The 20201-nt window shown below is 47.3% G+C and overlaps 1 protein-coding gene across 1 annotated transcript in view; it reads left to right on the top strand.

Annotated features, from left to right (window-relative positions):
• LOC11176130 (uncharacterized) overlaps positions 1 to 20171 on the top strand; it is a 34303-nt gene extending 14132 nt beyond the window's left edge. The window contains exon 2 of the mRNA XM_061644445.1: positions 14504 to 20171. Coding sequence (XP_061500429.1) covers positions 14516 to 19078 — 4563 coding nt within the window. The 5' untranslated portion in view covers positions 14504 to 14515 and the 3' untranslated portion in view covers positions 19079 to 20171. The remainder of the gene's footprint in view (positions 1 to 14503) is intronic.
• Positions 20172 to 20201: the final 30 nt, after the last annotated feature.

Below are 20201 nucleotides of genomic sequence, written 5' to 3'. Positions count from 1 at the left end.
TGCTGCACAAGGGACCCGAAGATGTGTTGGTACTCGATGTGCACTGTTTCTCGGATTAATGCCGTCGGGTAGAAGAGTGCTCGATGCTGCCTGATACCCTTGTTGCGTCGATTGCAGATGTTGTTCAGGATGCCCGGCGGTTTGACCCGTAAACATTACTTCACTCGAGCGATAATTTCCCGACGCCGTTTGATGCTGATAGCCGCCACAAGGAGCTCGTGAGCTCGAGTACATTGGCTCATTATGCTGAGCGGTATTCGATGTAAACCCATCCGGATAAGTCGCATGCATTACACGTGGCTCCTGGAACCTAACCTCAACTGGCCGTGCTACTTGTTCCGGACGGTATGCGTGTGGCAAATACGGGTTGTGTAGCCTGGCTTCCATTGTTGAATTAGCATTTGCCTCCGGTAACATATTAACCTCACAAGTCCCAGAGGTATTGTAATTTGCAGGCGGCACACGTAAGTTAATTAAGCTCATCTCGCCAGGTTGAGAAGCGCTATTCGTTGTTAGTGGTGCGTGTTGTTGAGCAAGCCACGTTAAGCCGGGTTGACGAGCACTGACTGCTTTGTCATTTCGAATGGTTGCGTTCAACGCAGGTGGCTCCAAGGGGTTCACATCACCCGGTCGGGTAACACTTGACGCCACATTTTCCGGATGATTTGTGCACGTCGTGCAAGCACTTGCAGCTTTTAGAACGCTCATTTGATGGGCACTCAAAACTGTGTTTGAAACACGCGCGTGAATCCTAACCTCGTCCGGTTGAGAAACACTGATCGCTGCATCAGTCGGGCGGTCGATGTGGGGCACGTGGAAATGTGGAGACTCCTCCAACGTAGCGTTAGAATTCACAGGCATGTTATGATTTGCAGGACATACAACGCTCGTTTGATGGGCACTCGATGCTATTGGTGGAACACACGCGTGAAACATAACCTCGTCTGGTTGAGGAACACTGATTGCCGCATCTGTCGAGCGGTCGTTGCGGAGCGCACGGAGATGCGGTGAATCCTCCAACGTAGCTGTAGAGTTCGCAAGCGGGTTAGACTCGTTTACGAAGCAGCTGTCTACCCGTTGTTCGCCGCCGTCGGGTGACCGACCCGTCACAAAGTCGGACACATCAATTTCACTACGGGGATTCTGCTCTTCACGCGGTACACTTGCCGGTTGTGACATTTTAATTCACAATAGAGTTCGTTTGAAACAATATTTACCAGTGGTTAACACTTCTCTGGTTAGACCAGAAGTTTTTTTACAATGTTGCGTTGAGCAACAGTCAAAATGACGCGACGACTTCCCAGATAATTTTACAGGTATATTTATTGCCGAAAGCTTAACTAACGGTGATAACAAGTAAAAAAACTTCTGTCTCGTCGTACGGTTAGAATAGAAAAGAGCCGCCGCACTCTGTTTCTTTCCGTACATCCTTTCCGTACGCCTTATCCTTTCCGTTCGCATTATCCGTGTGTTATCAAGTATCTGTATCTTTTACACCGGGCAGTCATCAATACGCGTTATTATTATAACGTCGAACAGTTGCCAGACTCGTCGCAACAGCTGGACTGGTGGAGCTACACGACGCCGGTGACGTTAGTAGCTTTGAACCAGCTTGATATTTGTGGTGCAAATAAATCACTATCAATAAGCAGTGAACTAGTCGGTTACAATGTTTTATTAAACAAAATGTATGACAAAAGTGGACTAATGCATAAAATTTATATCTAAATTATGTATGCAATACACCTTGTCTTCATTTACATAGTATATTTAGCATTACGCCATTCTGCTTATTTGTTTATTTGACATTTAGTATCTTGCATAGGCTTGCTGGGACACTTACTTATCTAATAAACTCTTAATTTATCTACAAGCTTAGCTTCAGCGTTATCAATGAGCAAACGAGAGACAATGGTTAATGGACAATGGTTTTGAACTGGTTAATATTATTTTTGAAGTCAAAGAATCTTTGGTATTTTTTGAAGCTTTTTATCATTTGTTTTATAGACGTATTATAAGAATGAGCAGATCTTGAGAACGTACAGTATCGGACATTAAGATAGGACCTTTTTTTTCAATGCACCGTGCACTTGTTTTGCCACGTTACTTGTGTTTATGTGTGTATGTGTATATGTGTGTGTGTGTATGTGTGTGTGAGTGTGTGTGTGTGTATGTGTGTGTGTGTAGTAGTAAAAGAGAGTGTGCTTTTTAATGTGTATTTGCAAGTGCGCGGGTTTGTGTCTGAAAAACATAGCTTGCCATGATGTCATATTGCGATGAAATTATTCTTATTATGTGTGTTATCATGTGAAACATTGTGCGTTTACACTTGGATAAAAGCTAAAGTTTGCATCGACAGCAGCGCTTGTTCCTCGGACGAAAACGCCGGTGTGCTGTTTGATGAATGTGAATGCGACACCGGTGCGAAATGGACACGCGCACAATAGCAATGAACTCGGCATTCCCTCACAGGTGTTTCTCCAGTGCACGCCATTGAAAGGCCTGCGTGCATCTCTGCGTTGCACGTTGTGTGCGAATGGTAAACTTTGTGCATGCATTGAGCTGGCGCGCAGTTATTCTTTTCAATGGGCGTTTTGTTTCATGAGCGCGGCAGTATTCTTTTCTCGATTTTGAAGGGAAGACGCTTACTCGCGTACTCGTTGATAGTTTTTATCCATGCGATGTTTTCGCTGCTCCAAAACGATGTAATTCATCGCGTATAGAAGTAGAACGCAGGCAGAGCACGGGATCAGCCGTGTCCAAGTTTTTAACCAGCGCGTTCCTGACGGTCCAAGCAAGCAATGTTAGTAACAATGGGTCGAGGTAAACGTTGTGCTTAGACAACTGAAACGCGCTTGGACAACCGAAACGCGCAAGTCAACCGGACGTCCTCAGAAGACCACGGCGAAAGAAGACCGTAACATTGTTAATATATCGAAAACACACTGATCGCGAGGGCGGTGGTCCTGCTTATCACACCAAAAACCTAACCCAAAACACAAAAAAACTACTTACAAATCTATCCAAAACGACCTACTTGTGAAACAAACACACACATCAATACACATTCAAACAAACATCCACACACGCACACACACATGCACACACACACACACACACACACACACACACACACACACACACACACACACACACACACACACACACACACACACACACACACACACACACACACACACACACACACACACACACACACACACACACACACACACACACACACACACACAGACACACACAGACACACACACACACACACACACACACACACACACACACACACACACACACACACACACACACACACACACACACACACACACACACACAAACACACACATACACACACACACAAACACAAACACATACAAACCACACATAAACTTGGCCCAACGGGTGCACGGTGCGTTAAAAAATCAATGCCCTATCTTTCTGTCCGATACTGTAGGCCTCAACAGCTCACGTGGCCTGAGAGGTCGTTCAGGAGCATAGAAATTCGAATTATAGAATAGTATTTTCTAGCAGGTAGGGATGGTCTATGCTCCCGCTGATTAACTTCGCGACAAAGGTAGCCTGTAATGCCTGACATCTATGTTCTAAAGTTGAACAGACCAAGAAGCATGCACCGTGACAAGTAATCTAATTGCTGTGATGACGGCCATTGTAATCGGTATATTGCTATTCTGGAGAGTCTGTTTTTCATGATTTCAATCTTAGCCGTCCACACGTGACAGTATGGGGAGCAAGGAACTAAGTTAGGCTCTAGGATGGATAGTACCAATGCGGAATATAATACTTTCAGACATATTGGACCTTTTATCTCAAGAGTTTCACTGATTACAAATCCTAGAATGCTATCGGCTTTGGTAATTATAGAGTGCTAGTGTTCGTGTAACAGTTTGTGAATGGTTCCGAAATAACCTATTCTTACAGAATACATTTTGTCCATCAGGTATAATTTCAATCATTCGATGACAAGTGGTGATATACCAAGCTGGGCGAGTTTTGCAAGAAGGAGCTTGTGTTTGATGCTATCAAATGCACCTCAGAAATCAGTGTAAACTGTATCCCCAAGATCTTAAGTTCAGAAAATAACCAATAGAAAAAAATCTTGTTATTCCAAAATAATGAATAATACATTACCGGGGTCGTTATACCCGCTAAAATGCGGTATTTAGTTAAAACGTAATTGATGGTTCACTGGAATCTTATATAAAACGAAGAATTTTGACGGAAATATTGTTGTTTGTTTAACTCTCATGATGAAGGTTTCATGCAGTATTAATAGACATGACGAAATTTAAAGTTTTATCACATATAAATATGTTGGTTTATGAAATGAATTCTTAGATAGTACTGATTTTATATAGCAACAAAAATGCTGAATTATTTGAACCATGTAATTTATATGGATAAACTGGCACAGAATGTATTTTATTTAATATTATTTTGGCTTATAAAACAGTTATTAATCCTACAGTATATTCCTTTTTTGTCACGGTGTATTCCTATTGTGTATCTAGTTCACTAATAATTCTAAGACATAAACATCCTAGCTAATGAGCAAAATATATGTAGATTCTCCTGGTTCCTTAAATCAATATATAGTTCCATTTTGTTGATATAAAAAATTTATACATATTTTTAACAAGTAAACACAAAATTGTAAGTTTAGATGTTTTTTCAGGTTAGAGATTCTTAAATAAACATATCATATAAAACATTAGGAACATATTTTTTTACTAAATCATCAAATCTTTTCACAGCAATTTGTTGAACACGGGCTAAAGATTAAAAGCTAAAGACCTTTCTTAAGCTGACTTTAAATAATAACTAAATAACAACAACAAAACACCAAAAAATTCGATAATATTTGGGATGAAATTGAAGAAAAATTTATCACAATAAAACTAAAAGCAGAAAAGTGAAAAGGTTCATTGTAAATAGTTAATTAGTATGACACCGTAACATGCTAAAAAATAATACATAAATCATCCCATCTCAATACATTAAATCTCTCTTTACAAATTCCCTCAAGATAAGTACGGGTTTTCTACCCCTTTCATACCCCTTTCAAGCAACATTCATCATCATTACCAATGAATACAAAAAACAACTACAACTATAAGGACAATTAGAGAGGCTAGGTTGACAATAATCCAACCTACAGCCAACACTCATACAAAACCCAACAATACACCTTTGTGGGAAGTCAAAAGCTCAAAATTATCCAAACAATGTCTCATTTCGAGCAATCTCAAGAATTGATTCCATGGCGTGACAATCGCAACCACACCATCATCATTCGGAAGTTTTTCGCATATTCGCTTTCACAGCCTGTAATGACGCATTTTTAACGCTTCACAAAAAAGCGCATCCGTTCCGGTACTTTGCTAGTGAGCAGAGTGGTTTTGCGATGTGACACTTCGAGGATCATTTCCTTTCAGCCCAAGGGTATTATGAACGATTTTCGGCTCCATTGACACATTTTCACTTCATTCGGTTTGGTTGGTGGCACGGAATGCAGTGCTGAGCATCGTTCATTACCGTTCCGTGTTTTAAAGGGTCATCATTAAACAACATTGAGATTCAAATCGATATGAATCTCGTCGCTCGTCGCTACGAGCGGTTAGGTCAATTGTTTCGTACAGTGGTTTGGTGCAAAATATGATCTCATTTTGTCGATCCAACTCAGTCTGCTGGCTGGAAGAATAGGGCCACAATTGCAAAGTGGCGCAATTGGGCCTTGTGTATCGTGAAATTCGCACCATCTTTTAATATGCAGACTGGCCACGTCTGACTGGCCTCCCGTTTTCCAGAAGACCGTTTAATGTGTGTTGCGGCCGTGCATACCGAACCGTACTGGACGCAGTCAGCCGTAAGTCTCACACCGTTGTAGCAAACGGTACCTGAAGACCCCCAATGCTCCTGCATGTGTGTGTGTTCGTGTGTGTGTTTGGTCTGTTTTTAGTTGCTTCTCACTGCAACGATTCCCTTTCGTTCCCTTCGGTAAAGCCACGGGAACACAAACACTGAGTCGGAACGTCTCGTGGGGTGTTGTTTCCACGTACCATTCACCAATTCGCCAAAGGAATCCATCGGCAGCGGCCAGTGCCGTGCGAGCTCGATACGAAACGGTGCCGACCAGTGCCGTTTTCGAGTGGGAAAAAGCTACAGAGGTGCATCGGTACCGTTTCGTCGTGATGCAATTTGGCCCACCCGGTCTGCCAACAAGGGTGCGGTGATTGTTTGCGATAAGCTAGCAAAACGACAAGAACCATTTCTTCATTATCATTTTGCCACGTTTTCGGTTTTAATGCGGGAAAATGGGGGAGCTTGTACATCATGTAGGAAGAATGGTGAGAAAGATCTGCAATCAGAAAATGGCATCAGCGGGGTCAAACGTACACGAAATTTGACATACATATTTTGTGTGTGCTCGAAGAAGTGCGAGTTTTCGTGGATACAAATGCAAAGTTGTCAATACTCCCAACAGTATGCTTACAACGCATACACAAGTCAATGCAAAATACGAAGCGGTGTTGTTTTACATTGGTAATTAATTAACGGTTTTTTTTCGGATTATCCATCCATCCAGCCGTGAAGCGTATGTTTCTAGCTAAAACTAACTGTAGCCCTAATTGTTAAGGTACACCTTGCGGCCGTTTGCCATCAGCCACCGTCCACCGTACGCCGTAAAAGGAAGAAAAATTCCGTCATGCACACGATGTACGCGAGTACCCGGAACCGATCAGATGACCTAGTTTCTGTTTTTGTGTCTATGATTGTGTGTGTGTGTGCGCGCGCAAACTATAACTCATCTCAAGAACGAGACATAAATCCAAACGGAAGGAATTATGATCGAGCGGATTGATGGATTTGCTTAACTTTTTAGCAGCATTTCTTTACCCCTGTACCAGTAAAACTTTACCAATTGGTGCTGCTCTACCGACTATCATCTCAGACAGTGGAACGGCAGCAAAACGCAAACGATTCAAAACACAGAGCAACATTCTGTGCATAAAATAGCGTGCAAAATTCAAGTCACAATTTGAAACGGACCGGCAGAAATAAATAACTATCACAACATACCCCCGGAGCCCGTGACGCGAAGATTGAGCGTGAACGTGAAATTATGAACTAGTTTACGGCTCACCGTCAACCACCAACTAGGCATGGCAAACGTGAGCGCAAACAAAACGCAAGCGTCCTCTCCGTGGAGCATCGTTTTGTTGTCTTTTAATTTCCTTTTGGCACGCCGCCATCTTCTGTGAAATCGGTGCTTTATTTTTCTCCTTCTCTCTCCGTAGCTGTGCTTTTCCCGAAGGGCACTGCAAACTGAAAAGGTTTCGAAGCGTTCGCACCAAACGATGCGGCACGGCATCCATACACGCTTTCCGGGGGTTCCGGGTTCGTCGCTTGCAGTGGGCCGGTTGAAGTCTTTCGTTTTCATTCAGCGCTTCTAGCCCGTTTGTCATTGGTTTTACAAACACTATCGCCAAGTAGCTTCCAATGATCATCGTACGGTGTGTTTGTGAGTGTGTGTGTGTAAGTGTTTCTTGTCGTGTTTTAAGACTGGCGCGAACTGCAGATGCACATTCCTCGATGGAAAACGAAACGGAATCTCTTAGAGTAGGTTGCAGAATGTGCGGTACTGCGGTATGAATGCGCAGGTCGCACCATGTACGATGCCACCGTTTGCATTGCCCCCGGGGAAGGATTTCTTTGGCGGAAGAAGAAAGTACACAGCACAGTGGCACAACTGGTTTGCGTCGTGTTTGTTGTTTGCTTCGTAAAGCAGTCAATCGGCGCAAGTCTATTTTTCATTCAATGTTTCCTGTCCGCAAAGCGTCTGTGTGGCTTCCTGGTTTTACAAAAGGAACACACCAAAAATACACTCAACCGTTTAAGATGAGGCCAAGATATGATTGCTGAAGTTTTAATCTGAAAATCGTTCAGTGAATTTCATTAACGATGCTATTCCTAACCAGCACATCCAACACACCGGTCAAACTCGCAAAGATACAGCCGAAACTGCATACTCATTTCAATGGAAATTGCCCAATTGCTTGGGGCATCGAACGAAAGCACCCACGAGGGTTACAATTTCCTACTGCGAAGAGCTTTTCCACACTCACCGTACTGATGACCATGAGCAGCTTGTTTGTGTGTCATTGAACTAGCCAAAAAACACCGGGCAGACGAATTGGTCGGAAGATGGAACTGTAGCCATCAAACGAAACCCCCAGAAAAAAACACGCTTCAAACTCTAAACGTAACGAGACGAAAGCTTGTGAAATGAACGAACCAACGAGAGAAACAACACCCCGATCTTCACGATAAGAAAGGCTCCCCCAACTTACAAACGAATGCGGAAATTGCTTCCACTCACGCACTCGTACTTGAAAGCGATTCCCATCCTCCCATGGCTTCATGTGCAACGTCTCAATGCTCGAAAACGAAACTTTCACCGAGAAGCACCGGGAACAAGGCCCACCTTTACTTGAATCCGAATGCTGAGTGCGGGTGATTTGGTTGTTTTTCTCTCTCTTCTTATTCTTCTTTTACTCTGCTCTGTCTGAGCGTGGGGTGTAGCTGGGCAGATTAATAATAATAATGTGTGTAATAAAACTCAACCGAGAGGAACGACCTCGAGCATCGAGAAGGGGTTAAAAGTGAAAACGTTCTCGGTTAAGGTTGAGACGAAGCAACAAGACACAGGAAACAGAAGAAAAGAAGCGTTCTAAAGCTGGTTCGTAGCCTACAATTAGGCCAGCACAGAAAGACAACCACTTTCTCTCCTATTTTCTTCGTTTTTTCTCATTCATCTTGGTGTTTCGTGGTGCTAGAATCTTCCAAAGAACCGGTTCTAGAGGTTGCAAGAATCAATGAGGTTAGTTGGGTTTTCTGTTGAAGCGTGAGAAGAACGTTACAATATGTTGTAGTGAAGGTCGGTAACCTTTGTCACGAGTTTTGAACGTTGATAAATTTTTATATTAAATTGACAATATTTTATAAAGTTAAAAGCGTTAAGCGTTTTTTAATATAAGATTATGAAATGTGTTGTATTGTGTTTGTTGAATTTGTAAAAGATAACCATGAGCTAAACATTGCGACTTAAAGCGCCATATGGTATAAAGAAACGTGTTATTTGTTCTTAAAAAAGGATTGATTGCGAATGTTGAATTCATTGACGATATAATATAGTTACTATAAAGTGCAAATCATATTTCGCAGAAACCTTTGTCAAATACGATATTAATGAAGATAATCTTATATTTGTGGATTTATATCATTTTTTTCATCATCCATACAGCAAATGGTATGAACTATGACAGTGTCAAATGTAGTATATGTAGTAGTTGTGGGAGCTCGGAATTGGACCTACCCTATTCCGATTCCGTGATGGAATCAATTCCGGAGCCGATTCCGATTCCGGAGCCGATTCCAGAGTTGACTTCGGAGCAGATTCCCGAGTCGGCTCTGGAATCGATTCCGCGATCAGAATCGGCTCTGGAATCGCAATTTGCCCCGATAATGGAATCATAATTGACTCCAGAATTAGAATTAGCTCCGGAATGTGAATTAGTTCTTGAATTAAAAAAAGAAGTTTTAGAAGCGAAATCAATCCGGGAATCTCCATGAGAATGGATCTTTTACAAGTAAATTTTGATTTTTTGCGGTTATCAACACGTAGTATGATTGGACCCAAACGCCTATTTTTATGGCGATGCCGAATCTGACTCCGTTTGGAAACCGATTCTAATTTAGGAGATAATTCCGATTCAAGAGCTGATTTCGATTTCGAGCCGATTCCGGAACCAATTCCGATTTTGGAAACTGATTCCGAACCTACTATCCGGAATCGTTTCCACAAAATAGCGGAGCTAACCGGAATCGATTCAGACAAAAACTTCATTTTTCCCATCGCTATTAGTCCTTTGATAGCTGTAGTTGCTGTATTGTAACTTGTATGATCACGATGTTGCAGTGTAATTCTGCTCATACACACTTAACTACTGAAGCTTCAATTTCTATAAGTTTTATTTCTCATTTGTCGGGTTGTCGGACTGATTTATATAAGTTTTATTGATTTTTGTAATGAAACCAATCCTACTGAGACAGTTGCAAAGCTAGCATTTTTAACCGTTTAATTTTAAATGCCTATCGCCTTCATCGTTCGAATGAGCTCCAGTCCAAGCTTTCAGAATCTGTATAATTATTGATTCTCAGCTTCGAAGGAAAATTATATTTCGAGGTAAAGGTTTTCGAAAAAGAAGCATCGCCACTTTTATATGTTGCAACTATAGATTGTGTCTATGAGTGTATGCGCATTCTTGAGCAGCTTTTCTTCTCTAAACAAACAAATACTCGCTGATTTATTTGGTTTACCTTTCATTTTTATGTGATTTTGGATACTTTTTTTCGTAGAAGATTGTGGATTGTTTGTGTGTCAAACCACTTTATTCTTTACACTAACAACAAACAAACTTTTAAAACAATTGAACAGACAATGCCCCAATAAAATGCAACATTTTCCACAATCCAAACACACAGCAATGATCCATTTCACTGCTACTTAGTGTAAGGTGATCTTGATTTCATCCTCTTACGATCGTATTGTCCACTAATCAATGCGTTTTGCGTAGGTACTGCCAGTTCCAAACGCACGACATCACAAACAACCTCACGCACTGGTATCTTTCTCTTCCTTTCCGTCGATCACGATCAAAGCCCTGCTGCTAACCCCACGTCCGATTGAAATACGATCAGGTTTGAAGCGCTTGAACGATTCCAGCAGAGCTAGCGCTCACCTTGACCCATTTTCATGCTTTCTCGTTAGTGCGCGTCCGTTGGGAAAGCGCGCGGTGCGTATCGTGACCGCGGTACGGGCAGACCCGCTGTCAAATCGAAAGTCGGCTCCGAGTTGCACTGGCCACCGACGATCCGGTTCGCAATGGAACGCGATGCCACGGCGGATGTTGACAACTGATCATCATCATCATCATCATCACGATCATCCCGGCACACAAGCACCTCTGCGTACTTTTCCACCTGCACTTTGTTCAGCCCGTACGCGGAACAACGGACGCGGATGATGGTCAGTCAACTTTCGATTCTGCGCATCCGCAAAACTTGATCCAACCGCGTTTAAAGATGAAGGGCTGCGTGGAGGTAAACATAAAGAGAGAGGGAGAGAGACAGAGAAAAAAAGAGAGAGAGAGAGAGAGAAAGAGAGAAAGAGACGACGAGGAACTACAGCAGGTTCTCGTGCGCCTTGTCTTCTAATCATCTCGTCGGCGAGATAGTAACCCGTAAGCATTCACGTTAGCCTGCCGCCCTGGGGAGGAAATCGGCGGCACAACGGCCAGCATTAAAGATCACCTGCGCCTCCCGGCCATATCTGGGCCCTTTCGGTGCGATTGGACTGACCCAGTTGACGGCCGGCCCCGGCCGTGTCCGATCGTCTGCCGGGTTGTGAAGTGACCGATGAAATCGAGACGGAAGCGCAAACAAACAAACACAGAAACCCGCAGCAGTGGAATGTGAAATGGGAATCGGATGTGGATCGACAAATGGACTGGCGGCTGCTTCCTGTGTGGAAGCGATGATCGGTGGAGCAAAATTCATTAACTTTAAGCATATTCTTACGGCCCAAGCGAGATAGGAGCCTTCCGGGGTTTGGGATTTTCGGGGGACGCTTTTTTAACGTTAATTTGTCTCGATCGTTTGGTTCGGAAACAAGTTGACTGCTCCATTTCCGCCGCATTGTATTGGTCAATAGTGTTTTTATTATGCATGGAAATTCACGTTTTTTTCATCCAATAGATTATTGTTAAAAACACATCAACTAAATCCCTATACAAAACCGACAATCGATTCGAGACCAGTTTGAACCGCAAGAAAACAGGAACTTTCTGTGTTGGAAAACCGATCACTTCGGTTTCGAATTATCATATTGCGAGGAAAGCACTGACTTACAACCAACCAGGGGGTGATTAAAATGATAATTAATACCTGCAAACCCCCCCCCCCCCCCCGACACTCGCAGCCTCTTCATTCCGCCACTAAACTGCCCGATTCTGATTCCTCTCCAGCGGCATCAATTCAGGCCACTTTAATTTGCACCCCACTTTCAAACGACCGTCAAACGAATGGAAAGTGAATCGAAGTGTAGTGAAGTGTGTACGGCGACATCGGTGACTCTTGGGCTCTTTGGCTCGTTCTCAATCGTGCATAGTACGCGCAGTGGCGTGGGCAGTGTGGGAGGCATGGGGGGGAGGTTAGGGGGGGGGGGGGGGTACACTTTTGTTGCTGTTGCTTTGCTTGCTTCGCGGGAGGAACCGTAGAGCTTTCACTCCACACGGCATAGCTCACGGAAGACAACTTTTAGTACAATTTCCTGCTTAGAAGTGGAATGTAAGAGGGTGTAGGAGCAGAAGAAGTTACCAAAAAAAAAACGCTTTCATTACCAACGAAATAAAAAATCCTCCATCCTCGAAAAAAGGGGTCATGAATTTCTCGACATTGCGTAGGGTTTGCGCATAACGTTTGAGCAGGAGAAATTGACAAAAGCTCGCACCCATCGGAGGCTAATGGGTTGAGATATCAATTTCATATTTACCGCTACGCCGCTGCTTGGTAGATTTCCTTCCCTCGGCTATGCTGAGGGCCATCGTTCCGACAGTTCCAACGTGTCGCCACATTCTCCGCATGTCATCCAATCGTCGCAGAAGGTGGAAGCCCAACACGGAACGCTGCCCAACAAGTGGGATGCTAATTTAACTGTTTCTCTTGTTTAGAATTCCTTCCTGCCTGTTGTCTGTTGTCAGCGCCCAGCGATGGAGAAATCGGGCCACTACGAACCGCCAGCTACCGGTGTAGAATCAACAAAATCAATCGTCTGCAGTAAACGCTCACTCGCTGGTTCTCATCGACACCGTTGCATAACGTGCGCGCGACCGCGACGGGAAGGGAAAGCTGTCCGATCGGTCTCACAATTTCGGTCACCTGTCGAATCATCAGAGGGAAAGGGTACGGGAAGTCGGATTTTCTGCCGCGATTAATATTCTCCAGCCGTGTCGTCGAGGGGAGGGGGGGGGGGTGAGCAGCCCAAAGTCCACGGATTTCGGTTAGCAGGTCGAACGCGGAGACAGCTTGACACGCCTAACGGATCACTTTTAACCTCTTTCCGTTTGTGTCGCTGCTTACCAATCAATTGAACGGCATTTGTTGATGGAATGGCTTTATATTTGACTAAACTCTCGGAAATAAGAATTTGGGAGGGCTTAATGACAAACAAAGGCTTAATGACAAACAAAGGGTTTCCACCTCGTAAACCGTAAATAGAGTAATCAGCTTGCAAAACATAAACCCACCTCCATCTCACTTCCATCAAGCACGTGTGGGAAAACATTGCAAAAGACAATAAAGCTTAAAGCGCGCGCGGGAAAAGCTCTTTCACTTTTCTTTTCACTCCATCGGCGCAGCACCTAAGAGCTCCAATGCAATCCAGTCCAATTTGTACCGTGCCCAGAAACACAGCTTCTAGCGGGGGAAGCAAACGGAAATGGCAAGAGCGTTGGTGCGTTGGTGTGCACACAATCCGCAAGCCTAAAAATTAAATAAAATGATAACTCGTTGTTTTGCGATTGTGCGTTGGTGGCAACGAGGAGAAATCAACGGGCCCGGGTTCAACGACAGGCCAGCTGCAGGGGTCAACATACGTTTCCGCTTTCCACCGGCGGGCAGCACCAGACAGGCAAATGTGCCTCTGATTAAGGCATCTTCATTATGATCGGCTATCGGCTGGCGCAAAAATGGCGATATTGATCCCTCCTCGTTCGGATGTGTGCGGTTAATGAAGTTAATTTCGCTTTCGAATGACGGTAGTTTTGGCCGTGACATGCCGCATCCGGCGTCAGGTATGTTTAATTTCCCTCGCATTTTGGGAAGTTTTTTGTTGTTGTATTTGTTACTAATTTTCAATCCCACCCTAGCCCTGGTGGAAAGTGAAATCGACGTAACGTAATGCACTGGTGCTGATTGGATGTAAATTGGTCTGATTTGTTGCTGATGAGATGTGGATTTTGGGTAGGGTATGGGGCGCGAAAGAACCGCGAAAAGAAGGCAACCGTGAAAATACACAATGTCGAATTTCCCGCCGAAGTCCGATCCGCCCGGTAGGCTACGGTTTCGGTTTTGATGAGTGAAAACTTTAAACGGTATCGGGGGATTTCCCGCCACTTTCTTCCGTTTGCCAGGCACTTCCGTGAGAGAAAACCCAACATTTATATTATTCGCCTAATCGAAAAGGCGTTGCACGATTTCGTTGCGTACCTTTTGATTAATATTTATTGTGGAATAATCGAGAAAATGGGCCCAATAGAACGTTTTCAACCGAGTTTTAAATTAACTTATAACTGTGTGTTTGCTTTTATACTTACGGACATCTTTTTTTCTGCCTCATCTTCTCCCCTAGTTAACACAAAGGATGAGAAAACGAATCCAAATGCTCCCGCTGGGAGTGACACTGGGTGCAGCACTGCTGCTCCTTTCCACCGCCAGCGCCTACACCTTCGACGATGACTTCGAGGATCTGATCGCGGAAGAATCGAACGTGGACGAGGACCTGCTGCCGGGGTCGGTTCTGCTGCCCTCCGACGTGTTCAACGATGGCAAACCGTTCCTGGTCGATCGTGACCCTTCGACGGGGGCGATCGACTTCCTGCACAAGAAGACGGGCAATCAGCTTGACCTCGGGGACGGCAAGCCGTACGAACCGATCAAAGATAGCTACGTGAGCGAGAAGAAGGACGTGATCATCCATCAATCGACGCCCAACTTTCACGACTTTCTCAATCTGCCCAAAATGTACTCGCCGGAAAACTTCGTCTCGATATCGAGCTCGTACTCGAACCTCAAGTATCAAGGCATCAACAAGGGCTCGAACCACCGCGAGCATGGGAACACGCACATCGTAGCGGCCACATCGGCAACCGCAGCACCAACGACAACCACCGCTAGCAGCACGACCGCGACCCCGGCGGCCTCGACCAAGTACTTCTACAGCAGGCCCCAGTATACGGCAGGAAGCTACAATCGCGCACCGGGAGCGGGACAGGGCAACGCGAACGCGTATTACACCTACCCCGCCACGTCGGGACGGCCGATCACGACACCGACGACCACGACAACCACCACGACCACAACAACGACGACCACACCAGCTCCGACCACGACGACGACGGAAGCGCCACGAACGACGGCCAACTCTCAGAAGCAGCTCTTCACGCGCTACCCGTACAAGAGCACGATCAAGAACAAATACCTGGAGACGTCCGAGCAGACGCGCAAGAAGTTCTTCCTGCCGTCGACGCTGGCCCTGCCCGGACCGACCACGACCACTACCGAACGCGCCCCTTCCACCCCGATGAGATCCTCCACCTACTACTCACCGGCTGGACGGCCGCACTGGCCCACGACATCCTTCCAGACGACGACCAGCACGGAGAGTACCGTCGCCGTAACGGCCTCGACCGCTCCTGCCAATCCCGTGCGCTTCGTGGACGATGCGGACGAGCAGCCAAAGATCAAGTTTACCATGCCAGCGCTGAAGTATGAAGGCTCGCGACCGGCACCGTTCCGACCGATGCCATCCCAGGCCGAAGAAACCGGGCCGGACCGGGAAACGGCCGCCAGCGGCTCGAACACCAAGATCGATCTGCCGAAGAACCCGGCCGTGATGTCACTGTCCGACATCTTCAGCACGCTCGAGCAGAAGAAGCGCATCGAATCGCAGCAGGCGGAGAACAATCGTGTCGAGGAGGTGGAAGAGCAGCCGCTCGAGGAGCAAGCTTTTCCGACGACGCCGCCTTCCATTGTGCTGTTGAATGAGGGATCGGTCGGATCGGTAACCATTGGGTCCAGTGGGCCCCGCATCGAGCAGTCGATCGATCTATCCGATCAGTACGTGCGATACGAGATACATCCACAGCCGCAGACACCACCAACTAGACCGTCGTTCGTGCAGACCCAGCAGCATCAGCAGCAGCAGTATGAGCAGCAGCAGTATGAACAGCAGCACCAGCAACAATACGGGCAATACCCGGTACACCAATCGAACGGACATCGTCCCCAACCACCGGCGATGGATGTGGTGGGCGGGCAGTACGTCAAGTACGAGGTGCAGCAGCCGCAGCTGAACGTGGTCAAGTATGGAGCAGTGCCGAGCATGAACAATGTCGTGATTAGCCCGAACCAGCACTCCGCCACGTTCGTGCTGGGCTCGCAGCAGTCCGTCGGCAGCAGCATTGGGTCGTCGTCCCACGCAGAAGGTGTTGGAGGCCACTTTGTGGGCTCGGTGTCGCAAGATTCGGCCTCGGCCGCTGCACTTAGCGCCGGCCGTCCGTCCTACCAGATGGGCCAGGTGCTGGACGAACCACACGACCAAACGAACGTCGGCGCGTCCGTACAGGTGCAAGTGAAGCCGCAAGACATCATCAAGACGACGAGCGTACGGTTCCCGAGCGAGTCAGACGACAAGTACGATAATGCGCCCATCATCAGCGGCACGCACAAGTCGGAAGTTTTGCCCCCGAACGGACACTCGGCGCCGGTGCGCAGCGACCAGATGGTGGTGTTCCCACCGAACCAAGACATTGCCAGCACGCTGCACGAGGTTTCGAACCGCATCGTGTTCGACTCGTCCTCGCCCTCCAGTGAAACGCTCAACCGGAACGAGCTGTCCATCGCGCCCAACCCGAACTATCCAGCGGATCTGCCCGAACAGCTGACACCTCCGTCCGGTCCGGAGCGTCCTGATCTGATCAAGCAACGACCGCGCCCACCAATACCCGCCCAAGGGCCGCCCTTCCGGTACAGCGAAATTCAGCGCCGACCTCCAACGTATTCAAGCGATCGGCCTTCCCGCCCGACACTCACGCTGCCGAACATTCTGCCCCAGTTCCGTCCGAATGCAAAGATTTCCCAAGGCCATCCACCGTACATGAAGGAACCGGGAACGTACCGTGTCGGCCCACCGTCGGGAATGCTCGTTAAAGCTGGTCCCCCGCTACGGAAACCGGCCGGCTATAATGTGCCCAACGGGTTGCCGCCATCCACAGCGGCCATGCGCCGAACTCCGGTGCCGACGCGGCTAATGACGCGCCTAAGCCCTTCCCCGAGTCGCCCGCAGATGCATCCGGCATCGGCCGAGCTGGAGAACCGTCGTTACTATCGACTACCGCCGCCACCACCGCCGCCAGCCATGATTAAGGATCGCGTGTACAACATTCAACCGCCCCGGCTACAGCCTCCACCGCCACCACCACCACCAGCAGCTGCTCCAGTGTCGGGAAGCTCGTCCAACGTTATTCCACCGGCCGTTACTTCCGCGGAAAAACCGAACGAACCTCTGGAGGACAGCGAGTTCCATCGGAATCCACCCCAGATCTTGCGCAACATCTTGAGGGATGATCAGCAGCAGCGACCTAAACTGGAACCCGTGGTAACGCTGCAGATGCTACAGTCCAAGAAGCAGGCATCGTCCCACGGTTCTCCCTCGGTGCAAGAATCGCTCGGTGAGGCAAGCAACGTCGTAGCCGGATCGCCCCAATCGCAAACGCACGAGACGGGCCACAAGGACCGGCCAGTGTATGTAGTCTACCCGGTGAAGAGTACACCTGTCCGGCTGGATAGCAAACCGAACGGCGATCCGATCGTGGTAGGCCATCGCGGAGAGCAACCTCCATCGAAACCGATCAGCCCCGGTACGGAGTACCAGAACACGCCGTTTTCGATCGCCTCACACTTTGAGCAGGAACCAATCTTAACGGCCAAACACCGGAAACCCAACCCGAACGGTAAGCTCAACTTCCCGTACAGTCTCGAGAAACCTGACCCCCTGGCACTGGCCCAACAGCTCGACAAGGAGCAATCGGGCGGACAACCGACGCAAGATCTGCTAGAATCGGACTCCGAATACAATCTGGGCGAGGAGCCGACGAATGTGCGCGATCAGGATCAGGACCTGATCTCCAGCAAACTGCAACGTTTCCAGACGGACAGCACGCCGATTGCGATCGCGTACACTCCAACCGAATCCAGCGTAGTGGGAGGCAGTAATATGCGGTACAGCAAACCCGTTGGAGGTTACGGATCGGCAGCGAGCAATTACTACTACTCGCCGTACGGTGAAACGCAGACGGAGGTGTCCTATCTGAAGATCGACGATGTGGATGAGTTTGGCAACCCTTCGCGTCGCTACGAGCAAAGCTTCCAGGCACCGTTCCAGGCGAGCATGAGTTTGGATCCGGTCAAGGTGACCAATCCGTACGAAGGGTGGGCCGTCGTAACGTCCTCGCCGCAGGCACTCAAACTTCAACAGCAGCAGCAGCCGCAAGCGGTACACAAACCCGACCTGTCTCCAATCCGTCCACACAACAGTCCCAACTCGATTGATCGTTCCGACATCGGTGATACCACCTCCACCGGCACTGGCGACGATAGTGCAGACCGTCCAGCAGCGTCCGCACCAGTAACTACCTCCTCTACGGCTAATTTCGATCAAAACAGCTTCCAGCCGGAACTGCAGGGCGGTTTCCGCCCGATCTACGGGGCGGACATCAAGCTGAGCGAGCAGCTCAACCCCGATCCGCAGCGATCGAACGGCGGCGATCTGTTTGCAGAGGACAGCGAGAACGAAGCAAACAAACTGCAAACAAATGCTACCACGACCAAGCTGCAGCCTGTAGAATCGAAGCCGAAAATAGTGAAAAAAGAAGAACCGGACAGTGGAATGGATCTGGATCTGGAGGCATTCTTCGATCAGTTCACGAAGGACTATGACGATGGCGATACCGGGCTGGACGATGTGACGATGAGCGAGGAGACCACGAACGAGGCGCTGCCAGCCAGTGGAGAGGGTCAGTACCGCAGCGCTAGCGAAGGACGAAGCAGTAAAGATTCGACAGCGGATGCGGGTGTGAGTTCTGCGTCTGAAAGTCCCATCACAAAAGCTGAGGCGGCGGATGAACCCGTTACAAAGGCGACGTGAGCACCGGCGTGAGGAGATGGCGAACGGTTTGAACAGTCGTATTCCTTCGACAAACCTAGGACAGGGAATGAATTAGTAGTATGTGTGCGTGTGTATGTGTGAGTGCTGTGTGTATGTATGTAACATTATACTAGAACGTGCGGGATGGAAGAATGAATGCGACACCTGGGAATGTGAATGAAATTTTCCAGAGAGTTGGAGATACAAGGAAAACAACCTTCGGACAGAAGGAGACGATCAAACAAACCGGCCGAGTGGAGCGCAACAGTTGACAAATCTTAATCATCCACCAAACCAATAGAAGGAGAGATCGCACCGATGATAAAGTAGATGTTGCTGACCGGGCGAGGACCATGGCGTGCGCTGACACGCCCCAACCCCCGTCCGGCAGTGCCGAATCTTGAGTATCTAATGTTAAGCAACACCGGCCACCAATCTGAAAATGGGCTGCCATCGCGACGAAAGAGAACCCCGGGGCCGATGCTGCTGGACGAATGGTGCAAACGCTAGTCAATAGAACGGCTGCCAACACAATCCAAACCCTGCACCGAGAGGCAACGACGCAACGAGACAGTAAGACGAAAGCGAGCGGCCATCCATGTTGGTGGGCACTATTTTTGTCCATAGAGTAAGGCGATGGAATGAGCTTAATATTGGATACTTGATACTAAAGACAGGAAACCATGTCCCTAGCAATGCGCAATTTAGAACCGCATTAGGGATGGGATATTCTTTAACGACTTTCAGTGAAATGATCCATCATTCGACTAATTTCCAGTCACAAATCAATTCCACCCTTTCTTTTGTCCGAATGTACTGGTATTTAGAGAGGTAAGGATGAACATTCCGTGTCCCATGCACTGACGCGTATGCGCGTTACAACGTCGTTACGGCAGCTCCTGGAAGAGCGCAAGCAAAATGTTCATTTAATTTAAATTATTTATTTATTTATTAACGAAAACGAACGACTTCAGACTATATTCCGTATTTGCGGTACATGAAATTGAGTTTCTTTTTTGAATGGAACCATTCTTCTCCCCTTTCCTTTCTGCTGACATAATCGAGACAGCGAGAAGGATACGGGATGTAAAGAGGGGGAGGGAGGAGTATGATAAGTACATAC

The sequence above is a fragment of the Anopheles gambiae genome, chromosome 2 (genome assembly GCF_943734735.2).
Source record: "Anopheles gambiae chromosome 2, idAnoGambNW_F1_1, whole genome shotgun sequence".
In the NCBI taxonomy this organism is placed as follows: domain Eukaryota; kingdom Metazoa; phylum Arthropoda; class Insecta; order Diptera; family Culicidae; genus Anopheles; species Anopheles gambiae.
This window is presented reverse-complemented; position numbering and strand designations above follow the sequence as displayed.